This window comes from Myotis nattereri, assembly GCF_964212035.1.
Source record: "Myotis nattereri genome assembly, chromosome: 15".
NCBI lineage: Eukaryota > Metazoa > Chordata > Mammalia > Chiroptera > Vespertilionidae > Myotis > Myotis nattereri.
The window spans coordinates 41937945-41957468 of record NC_138090.1 but is presented as its reverse complement, the minus strand read 5'-3'; the positions used below and the strand labels follow the sequence as shown (position 1 = coordinate 41957468).

Here is a 19524-nt window from a genome sequence, read left to right as displayed (position 1 = left end):
CCACGCCCTCACTGCATTGCAGGTATAAAGAGACTCCCAAAGCACACCGGGAAATGGAGTCCCATGTGATCCCTAAACCCCAAGAGTATACTGCAGTTCCGGAGACAGGCTAGCTAGGAAATGGAGTAGATTCAGCGCTCCTCCTCCCTTATAAGCTAGGCCGCAGTCCCTGCCGGGATATGTAGTCAACACCAAGGCTTCGGAGCAGTTGCTACCGCGAGCCCCTGTGTCTTCTGGGAAATGGAGTTCCAGGCAGCCTTTTCCTATTGACTGAGGGGAGGGATCTACCTGAGCCCGAAGCATGCTGGGGAATAGGGCACTCTGTATCCTGACCCTGTCGGCCAAGGCTGACTACGCTGGCCCGAAAGTGGAGTCCAAAGGGTACCTTCGGGAAAGCGTGAGCGAAAGGGGAAAGACGGCAGTTCCCTATGGAGACTGAAGAGTGTTTCAACGTCTCCCTTCCCCTCCCCCAGGTCCTAAGAAAGAACCGGATCAACTAGGGGCTGCTGGAACATGGAGACCAAGTTTCCACAAATCGGGAAGGAAAACCTCCCTGCAAACGATTTGAGAAACAAAGTTCCCGGGGGTTTTCTCAGAACAGTAGTCTTCGGATACAATCTAGTTTTTTTCTGGCATTGTGAGTTACACCAGGAGGCCAAGCGTTAGAAAAGAAAATACAATTTGCCTTAAACCCCCATTCAGCTTTTGCGTCCTCCTGCTTTCTGTATTACAGGATCTTGGAGGGCCCAAACAAGGAAGCCGGCTGCTAGGAGTAGCCTTGGGTTTTGTGCATGCATTATGTCGCCCCATTTATCGATTAATGCCCGGAAGGACAATAGCACCAAAGGGAGCTGGGAAACAGTTCGTGTGAGTGTGTGTGTCCCGGAAATACTTGGAACTAGAATGAAATCACCCTCAAGCCCCTCCTGCCTCGTGGAATAATGGGAAATGCAATTTCTAGATGTCACTTTAATCCGAGCCTGTGTTCATACTACCTGCCCTGCCCTTTCTGAAGTCCGAATAAAGTCTCTGTTCCTGACTGCAATTCCCAATGGGTGCAGACCCCCGGGACGGAACGGTAGCATTCAAGCCTTTTCGGACTACATTAACCAAAAGGCAAAGCGCGGACCCGCGGCCGCTCCCTTCTCAAGGAAAACGGCAGAATCACGCACAACCCAGAGCAGGTGTTTTCGGGAGTTGTAGTTTGTCAGCCAAACAATGCCTGCTGCCCTCTGACGGCAGCTCTGGGTCGAAAAGCAAAAATCTGAGTCAAGTCCCAAAGCCTGGGAAATAATCCTGCACTGGACCACGAAGGCTCAGAAGGGGTGCGGGGTCGGGCGGGAGAGAGGCGGTTACTTAACGGCCAGAACCCGTGGGACATGCGCAGTGGGCAGCGCATAGGCAACCGCCACGAGGGCACTGGGATACATGGGAGACAGGGAATCTTAACCGGCGGGCGTGTTTGTATGACCGAGAACGTTTGTTGAGCGGTGCCAGGGCGGGTTGTAAGTGTCTGAGGGGCCTATGGATTTCTGGAGGTACCCAGGGGAGTGCGAGGACAAGTGAAGGGATCTTATTGGGGACCAGTGGAGAAGTCAGAAGGAACTTGGGGTGTTCTTAAACTGTGGGAGACTGAGAAGCTACTGCTAACTGGGGGGCCTGAAGGGATAAGGGGTGGATGAGAAGCATCAGGAAGGAGCGTTGAGGGTTTGTGGGTATTACAGGTATGAAGGGAACCTCTGATGGGATGAATTAATTGATGAAGTGTCATGAAATCTATAAAGGGCTTTCTACTTGGAACCAGAGATCCTGGAGGATGTGGAAGGGAGCAAGGGAATGGTCTTACAGAAACTAAAAAGATACAGGTGGGTCACTAAAGATTAGAGGGTCCACTGGAGTTTTCAAGACCAGATGCCACCTGTGACATCCTGGTCAGCCCAAATTGGGGGCAACGAGTCTGTTTGGGTCTGGTCTGTCCTGGAGAGCAATTCTGGAAGTGAAAGCTTATGAATCCATGTTAGAATTGTTAGAGATGCTTTGAAGGCACTGGAATCAGAAGCGAAGACTATAGGCAGGGTCCTCCCACCTCCCCCATGTGATGACATCCCCCTTTCTCCCTCACACCACCACCACCAAATCGGCTGCATCTGTGTTGCCAGGAGACATGCCTCATCCCAACTTCCAGAAATAGCCCAGTGTCCCCCCCCACCCATGGGAATGACTTGCATCACCCAGGAGAGGGAGCAGTTGCCCACAGGCTGCCACTGGAGCCTCGGTTTCCTGCCAATACCCCATCCCTGGATCCTCTCTCCATTGCCAACCTCCAGACATCATCTGGGACTACCCCACTCTAGGCTGGCATGAAAAGAGGATGAAGATAAAGTGGGTAGGAGTTGCACAGGGTGGGGTTCCAGAGAAGCCATTCCAACAGGCCCTGAGCCCTCCATTCTCATGCTGTCTCTCAGCAGCTGTGTGGCTTTGGGAAAACTCTGGGCCTCAGGTACCTCGCCAGCACGTAAGGAGTTGGGCTCTCAAAGAGCACTTGCAGCCTGGATGCTTCCCCGATTCTCCCATCCTTGACGAGAGCTGTCCGAGCTAGGCCTCTAGCTTGATGAGCTCACCTCTCAGATCCTATGATCTTGAGACCATGGTCTGGATCCAACCATCCTGGTCTTAGAAGGAAACTCAGGAGGTGAAAAAACACTTCTGAGACAGACCTCATTGAAAGTTGTGGCTGGGCTTAGGGTCTTTTTTTATTTTTATATATATTTTTTTATTGACTTCAGAGAGGAAGGGAAAGGAGACAGAGAAACATCAATGATAAAGAATCATTGATTGGCTGCCTCCTGCATGCCCCACACTGTGGATTGAGCCTGCAACCCCAGCATGTGCCCCTGGCAGGAATCGAACTTGGGAGCCCTCAGTCCACAGGCTGACGCTGTATCCACTGGGCCAAACCGGCTAAGGCATGGGCTTGGGGTCTTGAGCAAGTCATTAAATCACTTCTACCTTGCTGGATGTTGGAGATAAAGCATTGCAGCTCCTAATTAAGTACCAGATACTTGGTACAGGTCAATCAGTAGCAACTCTGCTTCAGTCAGTCCCATCTCACCTTATTAGCAGAGGGTGTCCCACGGTTCCATGGGAAGATCACTAAGATCCCTTCCAAGGTCTACATTTTGAGACTGTAGGCCTGTCCCCAAAGGACCCCAGACTAACTCAGAAAGGCCCCAAGGAAAGTGATCGGTGGGAGTACGCTGGAGTATAGTGCAAAGGGAGGTCCAGGCCTTCACCAGAGCCCAGGGGTATGGATAGCAATTCATACCCAGAGAGGAAAGGCATTTCAGGCAATAGATGAAGAGTCTAAATGCTCCCAAGGACAAGTGGTCCCCATGGAATAGGGGAGCAATCAGATGACAGTGTGCCTGAGACCTTAATCATCAGGCCCTGGGGGTTATGTACCCCTCAAGGTCAGATAGTTTCCCAGGCCCTGGATTTGATCCATTCAGATGAGATGAGGCACTCACTCTACTCTGGCCATCGATCCACTGGGGAGCCGGTCAAGGTCCCCGTCCTTCAGAATCTAGCATGGGCTATGGCCCTGCAGTGAGACAGGTCACTCCAACCAAAGGCCCAAAGTTTTATTGTTTGAATACATTCTCCAACAGCCCTCAACTTCCCTCCCCTCCCACCCTCCACCCCCAATACAGAATAAGGCTTGACCACAGACCCTCACCCCAAGGGGCCCCAGCTGGGAGGCAGAGGGGGCTTCCAGTTTGGTTTCAGGGTTCACCTTTCCCACCCCCCACTCACCTGCCTATGGGCTGGTCCTAGGAGCAGCTGGGGGTGAAGGGGTTGGACCAGTGCTGGGGTGGGGAGTAGAAGAGGCACTTGTAGAGATTTGTGGCCTATGGGTGGCACCCCTCACCCTCCTCTCCCCCCTACCCCCTCACACACAGAATTTTTGGTTCATCATAAAATGTCCAACTCTCCCGTTGTAACCTGTGGGGTTAGAAACCCAGGCACTCATGGCCCCTGGAGGGGCAGGGAAGGCTGAACTGGGGCTAAGGATGGCTGGAGGTGGACAGGGAGAGGTTCAGGAGGCACAGAACGGGGAGGGAGACAAGGCTTTACTTCCTAAGCGATTGTAATAAAAAAGTTCCTGGGCATCGAGGCCAGAGCCTCAGTTCAAATATAAATTCCCCAGAATGGAGGTGGCCCCCTTAACTCCCTCCCCCCACCCCTCACCACCACTTTGCCCAGAGCTGAGAAATCCAGAGACTAGATAGCCCCCAGCCCTGGACACCCACCCACCCTCACAATTTAAAAAAAAATTTTTTTTAACTTTTATACAAAACATGGGGAGAGGAAAGGGAGGAGGCAGGGAAGAAATTAGAGCTGCCCTCACCTCCAGGACACAGGGGAGTTAAGGCAGCAAAAGAAGCATGGGGGTTGGGGGAACATTCCCCTGCCCACAGCCCTCAGGAATCTCGATGCTCCAGAGAGAGCTGGGCTGTGGCGTGCTGGAGGTCAGAGCTCACCCGCCTCGGGGTGAGGGGACCCCCAGCCTCCCCTCGCACCTTCTTGTCCTCACCCTCATCCTCGAGGCCCCCAGTGGAGCCCCCACCCCCCTCCAGGCGACAGTCTTCACTCCAGCGACGTTTAAAGCGCAGCTTTAGGGGCATGCACTGCGTGGCCCCAGGTGCCTCGCCTGGCTCAGGCTTGGGGGGTACAGGGGGGACACGAGGTGTCTTGAACACCTCTCCATCTTCCTCATCCTCGTCACTTATGTCAGTCACCTCCACCTCCTCCGACTCGCCTTCTGAGATAGGCTCCACCTTGATCTGTGGTGGTGGTGGTGGTGGTGGTGGGGCCAGTGCCCCCACCCCCTCAGCCAGCCCACCTGTGCTGCCACCACTGCCAATGCCACTGCTCTTGTCAGCGCCCGCTGGAGCCTTCTCGCCAGCTGCCCGCTGCCGGCGTCCCAGTGGGGGTGGTTGGAGCTTAAACTTGAATGGGGAGGAGGACGAGGCTGATGAGGGGACCGGTGGGGTCTCAGGTGCCATGGGTGGCAGCGGGCACTTGTCAGGGCGCTGGGGCTGGGGTACCACCAGCCCAGGGTAGTGCAGGAAGGCGCGGGGGCTGAGGTGGTAGTTGTAGACGCTTTGGGTGTGGGCCTGCAGGTACCGTTTCATGTCCTCAGGGCTGAAGGAGAAGTGGGAGCCTCCCCCTGAGCCACTGGGGCCCCCGCCGCCACTGGGATACATAGGGCTCAGCGTGGGCGAGGGCGTGTAGGCCAGGTGGGTGGGCGTCATGGGCAGAGCTGGTGAGAGCTGAGGCGGTAACAGGGAGCCAGGCCCAGCCAGAGGGGACACAGGGAAGGGGCTCAGGGGCTCAGGGCCACCCCGGGGCCGGGGGTAAACACGGAAGACACCAGGGTCATGGGGCAGGCGGGCCAGTGGGGGCCCGCGGAAGGCACCCAACTCCGGAGGGCCTGGCGGCCGGGCCCGGGGGTCCTCCCCCAGCGGCTCCTCCAGCTCTGAGGTGCCATCACTGCAGTCACTGACGGAGCCTCTGCCCAGGCGTCGGGCCACCACGGCCGAGAAGAGGGAGGAGGAGGACGAAGAGCAGGCTGGTGGAGAGCGGGGGTCCTCAGTGGGGGACAGCACCTCAGAGGGTGTGGAAGGAGGGAACCGGAAGTGGCTGCCGCCTGATGGCACTGGAGGGGCACTCTGGGGCACCGCACCCCCTGGCAGGAAAGAAGACACGGTGTCAAGGCCACTGGCCTAGCCTGGACAGACAGACCCTCTCTTCCCTCAGAGGCCATTCCTGCCAGCCCTGGTACTCACCAGCCAGCCCCACATCAATGAAAGGGTAATTAACGAGCACCAGTTTGTTGAAGTTGAATTTGTAGGTGAACCGTTTCCCCTTAGTTTTGTGCAGAATGCGTTTGTTATAATAATAGCTGTGGATGCAGAGACACCGTCGGATTAGTCACAGGGGACCCGAATCCGGACCCCCATACCATGACAGGCCTCAGGTGCTGCTCACGCAGGGAGACCAGACACCTAGGCCAGAAGGGTCCGGACCAGCTCTCCCCTCAGGCCACACCCATGACTGTATTCCCTCCTCAGGATACCTCTGTTTGGCAAATGGGTTCAGAGAAGGGTTAGGACTTGCCTAAGGTCAATGGCCATGACTTGCAAGAGCCGGGAGTCAAGCCCGAAGTTTATTCCCAGAGGTCAGGGGCTCCCCATTTGGCGGGGAACTGTCCTATCTGCCCAGGGGCTGTGCCCTCCTCACCGCAGGGCCCGGCTCAGCTTGTCATAATTCATCTGGGGCTTGCACTTGCGGACACCCCAGAGCCGGGCCACCTCGTCGGGGTCCTTGATGACGAATTCCCCGTAGTCCCCCTGCCAGGCGATGACACCCTGGTACTCCTCCTTCCGCAGCAGCTCCAGGATGAAGTGCCACAGCTGGATCTGCCTCGAGCCAGGGGACGACTCCGGCTTGTAGGCCCAATCCGGGAAGGCAAACCCTGGGGACAGCAGGCAGGGAAGTGGCTCCAGGTTAGGGTGCCAAGTCCAGGCCTCTGGGTCTCCTCCCCACCCCCCAGGGCCTACCTCCTACCCCACCCTCAACATGGGGAAATCCATCTCCCCTAAGCCAAGACAAGACCTGGGTAGGCAAGAGAGACAGTGTGTGTCTGTCTGTGTGTGAGGGGGCTAGATGGGGAGGGGGGGAGCTGGAGCCTGCTCCAGCAACACCGGGAGAAACAGGAAACCGGCGGCGGCGGGTCCCGGGGCCAGTGCCAGGGGGCCAGGCACCAAGCCAGGCCGGCGGGCAGGGCTGCCAGTGGGGGAAGGGCAGGAAGGGGCACATGTGTCCAGATGGTTGGGGCAAGGACCCCCAGGACCCCCATTCCCATTCAGAGCCAGTCATACCGACCCCCACCCCTGCAAGCTCTGCTGGTTCCATTCCTAGGAACATACACTGTCCCCCTCCCAAGACCTACCAGAGCCCTTACTCCCACCCCAAGACCCGAGAGGCTTTTTTTTTTTTCTTAAAAGGACCAGGAGGGGTGGGGTGGCTGGTTGACGATGAGGTCAGCGCTTGCACACACAGAGGCTTCTGTCTTCCCTGGAGAGTGAAACCCAGACTGTCTGAGAGAGGCCCCCCAAGCCCGGACCCTCTGTGCTGCACCGCCTTCCCCGGACCCAGGCAAATGGGCCCAACCTGGCTGGAGGGCCCCAGCCCAGGCCTCAAGACTGAATAGGCTGGAGCCTATTTCCCCTTCTGCCTTCTCATCCTTAGCTATTTCCCTGCCCACCTGCCTACCCGCCCCCAGCATTAACCTTGGATAGAGGTTGGTGGTGGGCTGGCTGGTCCCTAGAGGGGGTGGGCAGCCTGGGGGGGAGGAGGTGGGGGGGTTGCGGTTGTTGTCATTTCCCAAACCCCCGGGTAATCAGGGACCATCAATAATTCAGCACTAGGCAGCCGGTAATGGAGGGGTGGGAGGAGGGAAGGAGGGGAGGAGGCAGGGCAGGGGCCCTGATGCCACTAGAGGGAGAAGGCCAGGATAGACAGCTAAAAATGGGCGGGGTCCCAAATCCCAGTCAGGCTGTGTGGGTCAGCCTCTCTCCGGGCTGGCCCTGGTTCAAGCCCCAGCTCAAGCAGGTACCAACCAAGCCTGGGGCAAGGCTGAGACTCCACCCCAGTCTGGAATCCAACAGGGGATTCTTCCTCTTGGGGACACAGGGGATCAACAGTTCCTGCTCCCACAGGGACCGCCCCCTCTAAATCCAGAGCAGACTCTCTCCCCCAAGGGGCCCAGCTCCCACCCCTGGCCAGCATGCTCCACTGAGTCCCTGCCCCATTCAGAAATCCCAGCCTCAAACCAGGCATATGACCTACAGCAGACATTAGCAGCCACTGCTTAATTCAGAAGTGACAGCCCCTGACAACGCCTTCATGGACCCCAGCATCCATAGCCCTATCCTTCTCTCAGGAATCCAAGTGTTCACCCCATTATCCCCACCCTGCTCGAGAACCTAGGCCCCAGAAACCCTTGGGAACCCAAGTGACCAAACCGGAGCTCCACCAACTCTCCCATCCCCTCCAAAAAGCTCCTGGCCCCACCAGGACACCAAGCGCCATGTAGCTCCCACCTAAACTCCAATCTGGCACTCAGAGCCAGGAAGACAGGGTGGGGATGAAGCCCCTGAGACAATCTAGGGTTGGAGGGGTGTGCTGACTTCCACCCTACCCCCCAAATTAAAGCCACCCTTCCCAACCCACCCACCCCAGCCTCCTTGTCCCGGTAACCAGGCAACGTATGTGCAGCGACAGTCCTGGGAGCGGGGGAGCAGGAGGCTAAAAATAAACTTTGCAGAAGAGAAGGAGAGAGACTACATGCAACACAAAGGAACTCGGAAAGGAGGTGGGGGGCTCTGGAAAGGCCTCAAAGGCTGCATACCAGGGGCTGTCCCAGGCCCCCTTGTGAAGCCCCCTCCCTGGACAAGCCCCCTCGGCAGCCAGGGCCCTGGCTCCCACTCTGGCAGGGACGCACCCTACTACCAGGCCCACCCCTACACTGGCTTTCCTCATCGGACACGGCATACATGAGGGCCTGTTCCCAGCTTTGGGGGGAGAAGGAAGAAGGGAGGGTGACGTCAGGGTGTTTCAATGGGGCTCTGTTCCCCAGGCCTTGGAGCCTTGGAGCCAGGAGCCAGGCACGGGCAAGGGGAGCATGTGTGAGTGTGTGCTGTGTCTGAGTCCACGTGCTTCAGTCAGGGAACCACCAGGCCTGCACCAAGAAAGCTCGGAAGTGTGGGACCTCTGCAGCATGGGGGGGACCCTGGGGGCAGGGAGCGGGCAGCTGACCCGAGAGGGATTCAGGACTCTGTGGGACAGGGTGGAGAGATGGCAGCAGACAGGAAGGGTTAGCACAGCGGCGGGGTCCCAGGCGGCACACCTGGGTCCCACAGAGGCGGGGTAGATTCTCCCTGACAGACGGTGGAAGCCGGGGGGAGCCGAACTCCTGGACGCCCCCCAAGTTCACATGACCGGCCAAACTTTTTTTTAAGAGACATGGGGGGAATCGGAAGGGAGGGGTGGTGGTAAAGGAAGAGCACGCTGGCCTCCTGGGGGGCCCCACCACCTCCCCCACTCCAGGCAGCCCTCGGTGGCGCCAGAGCCGGGAAGAAAACAGGAAGTGGGAAACAGCCGCGCAGAGGAGAGGGGCCGGGATGGAGAATCGGATGGAGGGGCGCGCAGCCGCCGACCAAGAGGCAGGCCGACCGGCGAGCCGACGCGCCACCGGGCGGCCCTCCCGGGCCCCCATCCCTCCCCCCGGTCGGAGGACCCACCCGCGGCTCGGCCCCCATATAGGGTTGGGGGAGCGGCCCGGCCGGTCCCACCGGGGGAAGGCCCGTAGCGGGGAGGGAAGACGAGGTGGGGCGGCCCCGGCGCCGGGACCTACTCCTGGGGGAAGGGGAGTCTCCTGCAGCCCCGAAAGCCTAGCGGCCCGGGAGCCCGCGAGTCTGTGGGTCGCACGTGACTGACCCTGGCGCACTCCGCGCCCCTGCCCCTGCCCCCCGCCTCCGCCCCGATCCCCCAGCGCCTTCCCGACGCTCCGGAGCCCAGCTCCCAGCCCTTTAAGAGCCGCCCCCACCCACCGAGCGGAGGGGGGGCGGGGTGGGTGGGCCGGTCGGGGCACACACCCGCACACAGGAGCCGAGCCGCAGCCGCCGCCGGGGGAAGGAAACAAGTTTGAACAGCGGCGCCCGGCCCCCTTCCCCCTCCCCCGTCCCCGCCCGGGGCCGGATTCCGACGGGGTGGACGGGCAGGGGGCGGCGGGACCCCTCCCCCCAGCGCGCCCCGGCGCAAAGTCCAGCCGCCGGAGCCCGGGGGCGGCGAGGGAGGGCTGGGGAGGGGGGAAAGTCCGAGCGGGAGGGGGGCTAATCCCGCGGCCCCCCGCCCGCCGGCCGAGCGGGGGAGGGGAACCTCGGCCCCTTAAGGAGGAGCAAGTTGGCGGAGAAGAGGGGGGCGGAGGGGAAAGACGGCCGGTTGAAAGAGAAGAGCTGGGTGCGGAAGGGGGGACGAGGGGGGAGCCGCCGCGGCCACCCCGCCTCCCCGGCCCGGCTCAACCCCCGGCCCCGGCCGGGCGGGAAGGAGGCACCCAGGTCCCCCCTGGGCCACCTTAAAGCCGCGCGTTCTAAGGTCGGAAACAAAAAGTTCCTTTTTCGAACGTTCGGGCTGCGCTTTGGGAACTTTGCGACTCCGCGCGGGCGGGGGAGTGAGGAGCCGGCGGAGACGGGCGGGGGAAGGGCAGCGCCGCCCGGACCCCTAGCCCCGGTGCTCACTCACGCCCTCCTCCCCAAAGCCGCCTCCGGTCCCCCTCCGAGCCGATGCAGGGCGCACACCGCAGTGAAGGTCACCGGCCGGACCGCGCGGCACGGAACCGGGGACAGCGGGCCCGGTGGACAGCCCCCCCACGCCCCGCACACGTCCCGGCCCCCGGAGTGCAACGTGACATAACGGCGGGGTGGGACCCCGCCACCCCCTTTATCCCGGGAGTGGGGGAGAACCCAGCTTTTGGTGTCCAGGCAGGGAGAGGACCAAGACTCGCAGCACCCAAACCACTCCGCCCGGAACCAGAAATTGGGGGTCCCATGCAGCACCCCCCCGCTCGCGCCGTGAGATGCAACAGGTCTCGCGTGCTTGGGGGTCCCCCGGAACTGAGGATCACTCGGGATCCTCCACCACCCCTCAGCCCCCCACCAAAGTTTCTCCGCCTGGTTTCCCGGGGCAACAAGTCTCCCCCACACGTGCTGCCCCCGCCCCCACCTGTGTCTGCCGGGGTCTTCATGCTGGGGGGCCCGGGGCAAGGCACCCCGACTCCGGGCCGCAGCTCCCGGGGCCCGCGCTGCCCCGTCCCGTCCCGCGCCGGTCGGGCCGCCCTCGCCGTTTCACCCGGCCTCGCCTCTCAGAGCCTCTCCCCTCCCCGCCGCCGCCTCCCGGGTTAATATCGCACTCCGGGGCCGGGACGCCCACGCCCCCGGGCCGGCGACGTCACCGCCGCGTCGCCATGGAGACACTGCGCCCGCCCCCTCCCGGCGCACTCACACACACTCTCGTCGGCGTGCAGCCACTGAGGACTCGCCGGCTCTGAGCTTAAAGGGGCCGCGCAACGGGGGAGGAAGGAAGGTGGGGGTTGGTGGTGGAACGGGGTCTCAGGGGTCATGACCCTTCTCGGAGACTCCGAGTCTGCAGATAACTTAAGTCCTCGGCACTCGGGACCTGCCTCCCCTCCTCTCCTGCCCACTGCGGGATCCAGATTGTCTTTTGGGAAGCCTGTAAGAGGGGAGGGGGGGTACCTTCTAGGGGAGGGTCAGCAACTTTTGTCGGGAGGAGACAGAATCTTCTCTGCTGGGGGGGGGGGGTCAGAACCTTGGAAGATTATCAAGATCACATTTCCCAGCCTAGCTTTACCCCCTGCCCTCCCAACCCTGAGTCTGAATGGGGGCAGCTGTCCAGGGGTGGGGTGGAATGGGTGGAAAGCATTTCCCAGCATCGGAAATGAGGAGGCGGCTGTGCCCTTCGCTCCTCCGGGCATGGGGGTCTTGGCCTTCTAGATAGCCCCAATCCCAGCTGGGGAGGAAGTGACCAAAGAGAATGCATTGGGGAGCTCCCCACACCATCCCCAAGCTGCAGCTGTCCAGAGGACCGGCCAACACCGGAGGTACCCCACCTCCACCACCAGGGCAGAGGGTTCCGGTGGTGGGGCCAGGATACGAGGGGGCGACCAAAGTCCGAACAAATGTGCTCCCAAGGGACGCTGGGGGGTCGCTAAGAGAGAGGAAGGCAGGGCTTAAGGATGAAGGCCCGCGTATAGGGCAGCGTGAAGTCTGTGCTCCGAAGCTGGAAGGGATGGAAGGAGCCTGCGGCTTCGGGAGACAGGAAATCAGCGCTGATCAGATGGCTAGCAGAGCCACCAACAGGGAAAGGGCAAATAGAGCAATACTCACAGGCAGAGCCTGGAAGCAGAGTCTCAAAAAAGACTCTGAGGTACCAGAGGATGGGGTTATGGGGGAGGGGTGCTCAAAGAGGCTGAAACCCAGAAGAGGGGCAGGGAGAGAGAGGCTACTGGGAGGGAAGGCCTGCAGGGTCAGCTCTGGGTTCTTAGGGCTTCAAGTCCAGCCTCCTTGCTGAGTTCCTAGCTGCCTTACAGCAGGAAGTCCCTCACCAGTGCCTCAGTAGAAGCCTCAGGCCTCTTCCCTGGGGAGATCAAGGACTCCTGGGAAGCATCAACCCCCTGGTGAATTAATTATGTAACCTTGACTACTGACACTGCAGCTCCCCCACGGATATTGTAACCTTCTGGGAGCAGTGTGGTCCTGCAATCATCATCATCGTCATCATTGTTATAACTGCTCCCAAATTCCTAGCGCTCATAATGTGCCAGGCGCTAGGCCAAGCACTGTCCAGGGCATCATCTCATTCATTTAATCCTTACAAAAGCCCAAAAAGGAGAATTACTATTGTTATACCCATTTGCAGATTAAGAAAGTGAGGCCCAGATGGGGAAGTCTGCCAAAGTCCTCCAGTCATGAAGTGTTGGAGCCAGAATTCAAATCCAGATCTATTTGATTGGAAACCATCACTCCCAAGCCTTACTACCACCTTCACTGCCCTCCACGCTTGGATAAAGATAATGCAAAGTTTCAAAGACAATAGCCTTAGTGACCCCTGCCCTCCCACCATCAAGACCTGGGTTGCAACCCTAACTCTGCTACTTCCTGTCTATGACAGAGAGCCAGTGTACCTCTGTGAGCCTTAGCTTCCTCATCTGTAAAATGGGGATATTAAAAGAGCCTACATAACCGGGTTGTTGTGAGAAATCTGGGATGTGAAATAAGTATGCCATAAATACTGGTAACAATTATTAGCAGAGTGAGCTATGTACCCCATGGATAATGTAAGCACCCCTCACCCTAGAGACTCCAACTGTAGACAATAAACACACAGCATTGACAGTGTGAAATCGCCTGTTAATGGCATAATCCCACCCTGATGATAACTCAGTCCCACTGCTTCTATGAAACACAATTCTGGATGGTGGGCATACTTCATGGGAGTGTCTGCACCACCCACAGGGAATGAGAGTCCCTGGTGAAAATGTCCCCTGGACAGTGTAACCTCTGGTGGTTTGTAAAAACCTGTCCACAGATACTACAACCACTTAGGGGTCCATGTGATTTCACCCTAGAAATGTGGACCCTCTTGGAGAGTTCAGTTGCTTCTTCGACACCAAGAGTCACCTCCAGGGAAGGTGACCCCTACCGTTACCATGGTAACACCCAGGTATTGTGAACTAGTGGTTAAAATTATCCACCACTACTCATTCCTTGAAGACAACCATCCAACCCCAGGGCTATGTCAACTCCAATGGACAAAGGGACCCATCTCCAGTTTACGATGGAAAGCTTCCTGGACTGGTGAAAAGCCCAGCCTGTCAGACCCTGAACTAGCCTGTGATGAAAAGTGTAACACTCCATGAAGAAAACAGTTCTGTCTGATCAGTGAGGACCCCCCTCTCCTCCCATGGAGCTAGCAATCCTTGTTCCAGTTGATTGTCCTGACATAGATAACATTCATCTGATTGTTGTCAAGCTAAGGCATGGACAGAACCTGTCCCCACAGAAGTTGCAACCCTTTAAGATTTTACTCAAGGGAATAATAAAAATCAGGCAACAAAACCCCTGCCCTCTCAGAGCTGACAGTAAAGAGGAAGGATTCATACAATAAGCAAATACATATTGTAAGCATACAATAAGCAAATACACCTCCCACCCCCCTGTGATCAATAATGAAGTATTACTACTCTGTGAACATTGTAGTTCCCTTAGAAATAGTATGACTCACCCTATAGAACAGCTGTTCTCAGCCTGTGGGTTGCAACCCCTTTGGTGGTCAAACAACCCTTTCACAGGGGTCGCCTAAGACCATCCTGCATATCAGATATTTACATTACGATTCATAACAGTAGCAACATTACAGTTATGAAGTAGCAACAAAAATAATTTTATGGTTGGGTCACAACATGGGGAGCTGTATTTAAAGGGCCAGAAGGTTGAGAGCTACTGCTATAGAGTGTGTAGCCACCTAAACAGTGTATGACCACCCCAAACAGAAACTGTAACCCCATGATGGCATCACCCTTCCTCATCTCCCTGACTTGAAGTGCTGAATGGCCCCAGGTCTGTCCCAGTCCTCTTCTCTCCTCATGTTCCATCTCCATGCTGATTTCACCCAAATTTCTATCTCCACTCAGGACTCTCCCCAATTCCAATCTCACACATTGAAGTGCTTCACTGGCATCTCCATTTGGATTTCTCCAGTTTGCCAAGTCAAGATGGTTTTCCTGAGCTCCCCCAAACTGTCCCCACATACCCCCCCCCCACGTCTTTACCATCTGAGGAAATTGCAACTCCATTTTGCTGGTTGCTCAAGTTGAATACCTTAGAGTCACACATGACCCCTTTCCCTCATCTGTCATCCAATCTGAAGGGATGTCCCATCAGCTCTGACTTAAGCTACTTCCGAGTTACTCTCCATTATCACCACCACACCCCTGGTCTGGGGTCTTCTCACTTGTCTCCCTCCTGCCACCAGCCCCTACAGTCTGTGCTCTACCCACAGCCAGAGGCATTCTATTAAATCAGATGGTATCTCTTTGCTGCCCCAAACCCTCCAGTGGCGTTTTGCCCACTGGGAGTAAAAGGCAACTCCTCACCTCATCTTTCCCTTCATCTCCATCCTCTTGGCTATTTTTTTAAATATATTTTTGTTGATTTCAGAGAGGAAGGAAAAGGGATAGAGAGACAGAAACATCAATGATGAGAGAGAATCATTGATTGGCTGCACCCCCCCCCCAAGTGGGGACCGAGCCCACAACCCCGGGCATGTGCCCTTGACCGGAATCAAACCTGGGACCCTTCAGTCTGCAGGCCGACGCCCTATCCACTGAGCCAAATTAGTTAGAGCCTCTTGGCTATTTCTCGAATATGCCAGGCATATTTCTGCCTCAGGGGTTTTTGCCAATGTTGTTTCATCTGCCTGTGAAACTTTTCTCCCCAGAAGTTGGCATAGTTCTGTCCCTCATGCTCTTCAGGTTTTTACTCAAAAAGAACCTTACCAAGAAGATCTTACCTGACCTTCCTAGATCCCAAATCCCTTTTATATACTATTTTTCTTCATAGCCCTTATTCTCATCTGACATATATTTCCACAATGTATTTGCTTATTGTATGAATCCTTCCTCTTTATTGTCAGCTCTAAGAGGGCAGGGGTTTTGTTGCCTGCAGTAACCTCCAAGCCTGGCACAGTGCTTGACAATCTATGAGAGAATAAACTCATCTTTGAACAGTGAACTCCCTATACTCAACGTAATACCAATAAATGTAGCCCCAGACACATAAGACACTCTCGTGGCCAGCTGATGCCAGCACAACCCCCTAAAACATCTGAACCCTGATGTGAATCACAGAAACAGGAAAAATCCTTAAAGGGTTTGCTTGTCCTACTGAATGTCAGCTCCACAAAGCAGGGGTTGGGTCTGTTTTCTTAGCTGCTTTATCGCTGGTGCCTAGATCCTGGTCTGGTATAGAACAGGCTGGTAAGACTTATTTGCTGGTGTGAACTGAGTAGACACACAGCTGGTATCACCCCACAATAAAAACCCATTCAGACAGTACAGTGTCCGCAACTGATATAAACCTTCATATACAGTGTGACTCTCAGATGAACAGTATAAATCCCATATAGACAGTGCTCATGTGTGATTGACAGAAAGCTCAGACCGGGTGACCCTCATAAATGATATTAGCCCCATGCAAACAGTGCAACCTTCATAAACTGTGTGAACCCCATGTAAGAGGCCAACCACATAAATGGTGTGAACTGCATATAGGTAGTGTGGACCTCATAGACAGCATGAGCCCCAGATAGGTGGGGAGACAGCAATAAACAATGTGTACCCCCTCAAGGCCTATTCCCTTGTTACTGTGCTCTACCACACAGACAGCATAACTTCTTTCACACTGTGTGAATTCCTCTGTTAACAAGGTCAACTCCAGTAACCTGGGTATGCGCACCCCCAACCCCCCAAGCCATATAAACAGGGTCATTTCCATCAGCCGTGTGACTCTTCATGTGAACAGGGGCGCCCCAAAGTCAATGCGGCCTCGTAACACATGGATATTGTGCCCCCTGCTTGGGTGGATCACTCTGTGAGCATGTAGACTCACCAATGGGCGCAATAAACCCCAATATCACTATGTCCATTTTATTAGGTCATGGATAATGTAGCCCTTTCCCGTAGACAGGGAGAAACCCCACCTTCCACTTAAACCCTCTGGGCCTTTGTAACCTTCATAATATTATATGATCCCCTCACAAAAAAATCTTAATGCTCTCGTAAAAAGTTACCCAATTCCCTTTCAACACACATGTATTAGGACAGATGATTCCTTGAAAGGTGGTGTAACCTGTTTTGGACAATGCGGCCCTGAATGAAGGCGAAGAAATGGTGAATTCCTGAATGGCAGGGATTTCCCAGGGCCCATACAAATCACCACTCCAATTGTTAAGCACTTACTATATGCAAGGCCCTGGATTCAACATCTCATGCCATCCTCGCCTCAACTTTATGAGGAAGGTACCCTAATGGTGCCCATTTTCCTGATGAGCTGAGTGAGACCAAGAGAGGTTACAAGTCCAAGCTTTCACAGCTAAAAATCTTTTCAGCTGGGACATCAAGCACTAGACCAGGGGTGGGCAAACTTTTTGACTCGAGGGCCACAATGGGTTCTTAAACTGGACCGGAGGGCCGGAACAAAAGCATGGATGGAGTGTTTGTGTGAACTAATATAAATTCAAATTAAACATCATTACATAAAAGGGTACGGTCTTTTTTTTTTTTTTTTTTTAGTTTCATTCATTTCAAACGGGCCGGATCCGGCCAGCGGGCCGTAGTTTGCCCACGGCTGCACTAGACTATAATGCTTCCTGGTGGATTAATAAATGCCCCACAGATATGCTGAACTCTAGAATCCTTCCCAAAAAAACCCCCACCACTATTACCATAGCACAATCTCGGACAAGGTTATGAGTAAGACTGTGACAGCATATGCTCTTTAGGTAGAAATAAGCTCCTCATGAATAACAAGATTCACAATAGCTAACATTTTTAAGGATTTATTCTGCTGGAGACACTACCCTAAATGCTTTGCACATGTTGCTTCATTACATCTTCATAACAACCATATGCCATAGGGTTAAAAAAAAAATTATCCTCGCTCTACCAGTGTGGCTCGGTGGTTGAGCCTTGATCTATGAAACAGGAGGTCACCTTTGGATTCCAGGTCAGGGCACATGCCCTGCAGGCTAGATCCCCAGTAGGGGCATGCAGGAGGCAGCCTATCAATGATTCTATCTCATCATTGATGTTTCTATCCATCCCTCTTGCTCTCTGAAAACAATACATATATACAGCAATGGGGAGCCCTCTGTGAACATTATAAACATACCACAGCCAGAGACAATCCGGGACAGCAGAAACCCCCTTTTTAAAATATTTTATTGATTTTTACCGAGAGGAAGGGAGAGGGATAGAGAGTTAGAAACATCGATGAGAGAGAAACACCGATCAGCTGCCTCCTGCACACTCCCACTAGGGATGTGCCCACAACCTTGACCAGAATCGAACCCGGGGCCTTTCAGTCAGCAGGCCGACACTCTATTCACTGAGCCAAACCGGTCAGGGCAGAAACCCCTTTCACCCTGCCAGGAGTGCTCCTCCGGGCAGGGTGAGCTCCTCCATGGCGAGTACAGACCACCCCACTGACTATCTCTTTCTCAAACCTGATGCAAACTGACTAGGTAACAAGAAACACCATCCTAACCGACGGAAATCTCTCCCCAACATGACATAAGCTCCCATAGGCAGCGTGACGCTCGGCCAGTAGTGCCCCCTGCACGGTATAATCTCTTTCATACCCGTGATACAGGTAACACGGACATGCACGCCGCCACCAGGGGCACTTTCTGTGGCTGCTGCGACCCCCTCCGTGAAGCAGGAACCACTCCTTCCCGGGGCCACCTCGGTGGGCAGTGGGAACGCTCCGATGAGCGCGGTCCTCAGGCTCAGCGCGCCCCAGCGTGCCCAGTACTCTCCCGGGGTCGGCAGTGCGAATGTTAGGCCATACGGGTCTGCAGCGGGCGGGTGCATTTTCTTCGCACCTGGTGTGAAGCCCGTGCTCATCCTGCGAATCCAACAGAGGCAGCAGAAGCGTTCCCCGTGGCCTGTGTTTATTGCTGCCATTACCCTCTTTATCCAGGGCCAAGCCAATATGGACAAAGAGAGTATAAATGCACTAGACAGGTTAACACCTGGTGTAAACCCCGTATCTGGGCAGCAAGAACCTACGACTGACAGGGCATACCCCTCTCCTCCCCAGGGTGACCCTCCCTCCCCTTAAAAAACCTCGCTCTCGCAAGATGTGAACACCCACAGTGTAGCTCTCCACGGAATGCGGTGTGAAGCACCAGGAAATACCGCATTTCCCACTTCGTGTCCCCCCACTCCTCCGCCCATGCCTACGAGTGCTGTCAGAAACTTGCACCGCCATTAAATGTCAAAGTCTTGGAGAGGGAACTTGTCCTCAGGGCCCCCAAATCCCAGGTCCTGTCCGTTGACTACACTGCAGCGCGCGCCACCCCATACGCGCACATTCTCTCCCCTCCCGGTGGCAACAGGGCTTTCCGCGGGGCCGCGCCAGACTTTCTGAGGTGGTTGATTGGTCGCAGTCCTGACCGCCCGACAGCCAATCAAGCGAGGGAAAGGTGACATCACTCTTTCTCTTCCCCTCCCCCCACCCCAAACTTTCCTACTCCGGACTACCAGCAGCAAAAACCACGTGGGGGAGGGGCAAGAGAGTAGAACCCAGTGAGGTCATTGCACCGCCCCAGACACTGCTGATTGGCCGCGGGGCTTGAGGGTGGCGGTTGGCTGTTCTTCGCACCTCCCCCTCGTGCCGCTACCGCCGCTGCTGAGAGGAGCCACCAGCGATACTAGAGCCCGGAATCCGGGTGAGTCGGGGCCCTGGGTTTAAGGTGCTCCGGTTGTCCAGTGAGACTCATGAGAAACTGCCCTTTCCGACTTTTTCTCTTCCCTGGGGTTCTTTGGTGCTTCAGGCACCTGTCACATGGGAGTTGTAGTCTGCCTTGTACTGTCGACTATGGGCCAGAGACGTAAGAAGACTACCATCCCCAGCAGCAATTGCGACTAGCCGGTCAACAAACTCTCAAGCCACGCCTTTTAAGGCTGCTCATTGGACAGCCCGTCCCTTAGCCCCTCCTTCATGCATTTCATTGGTTACTGTCCCTCACCGAGCTGGGTTCCGGCTTAGAGTGCAAAGCGACTGGGTACTGTATTCGTCATTCGGCACTAAGACAGCTTTT

General features: G+C 55.9%; 1 protein-coding gene across 1 annotated transcript; it reads right to left on the bottom strand.

The window, feature by feature from the left end:
- Positions 1–2784: 2784 nt before the first annotated feature.
- ERF (ETS2 repressor factor) lies at positions 2785–11005 on the bottom strand. The gene is made up of 4 exons (XM_081107476.1): positions 10849–11005; positions 6304–6538; positions 5850–5965; positions 2785–5749 (listed from the first exon to the last, which is right to left on the bottom strand). Exons 1-4 carry the CDS (start codon positions 10868–10870, stop codon positions 4482–4484), a joined length of 1641 nt encoding a protein of 546 aa, XP_080963602.1. The 5' UTR covers positions 10871–11005; the 3' UTR covers positions 2785–4481.
- Between the last annotated feature and the right edge of the window lie 8519 nt (positions 11006–19524).

Bases quoted from the DNA above. Each gene is read 5' to 3' on its own strand.
- ERF (XM_081107476.1), bottom strand. From the start codon at position 10,870: ATGAAGACCCCGGCAGACACAG. The intron at 6,539-10,848 runs GTGGGGGCGGGG...TGCTGTCCCCAG, and splicing joins GAAGACCCCGGCAGACACAG to GGTTTGCCTTCCCGGATTGG. The intron at 5,966-6,303 runs GTGAGGAGGGCA...CTGCATCCACAG, and splicing joins AAGCTGAGCCGGGCCCTGCG to CTATTATTATAACAAACGCA.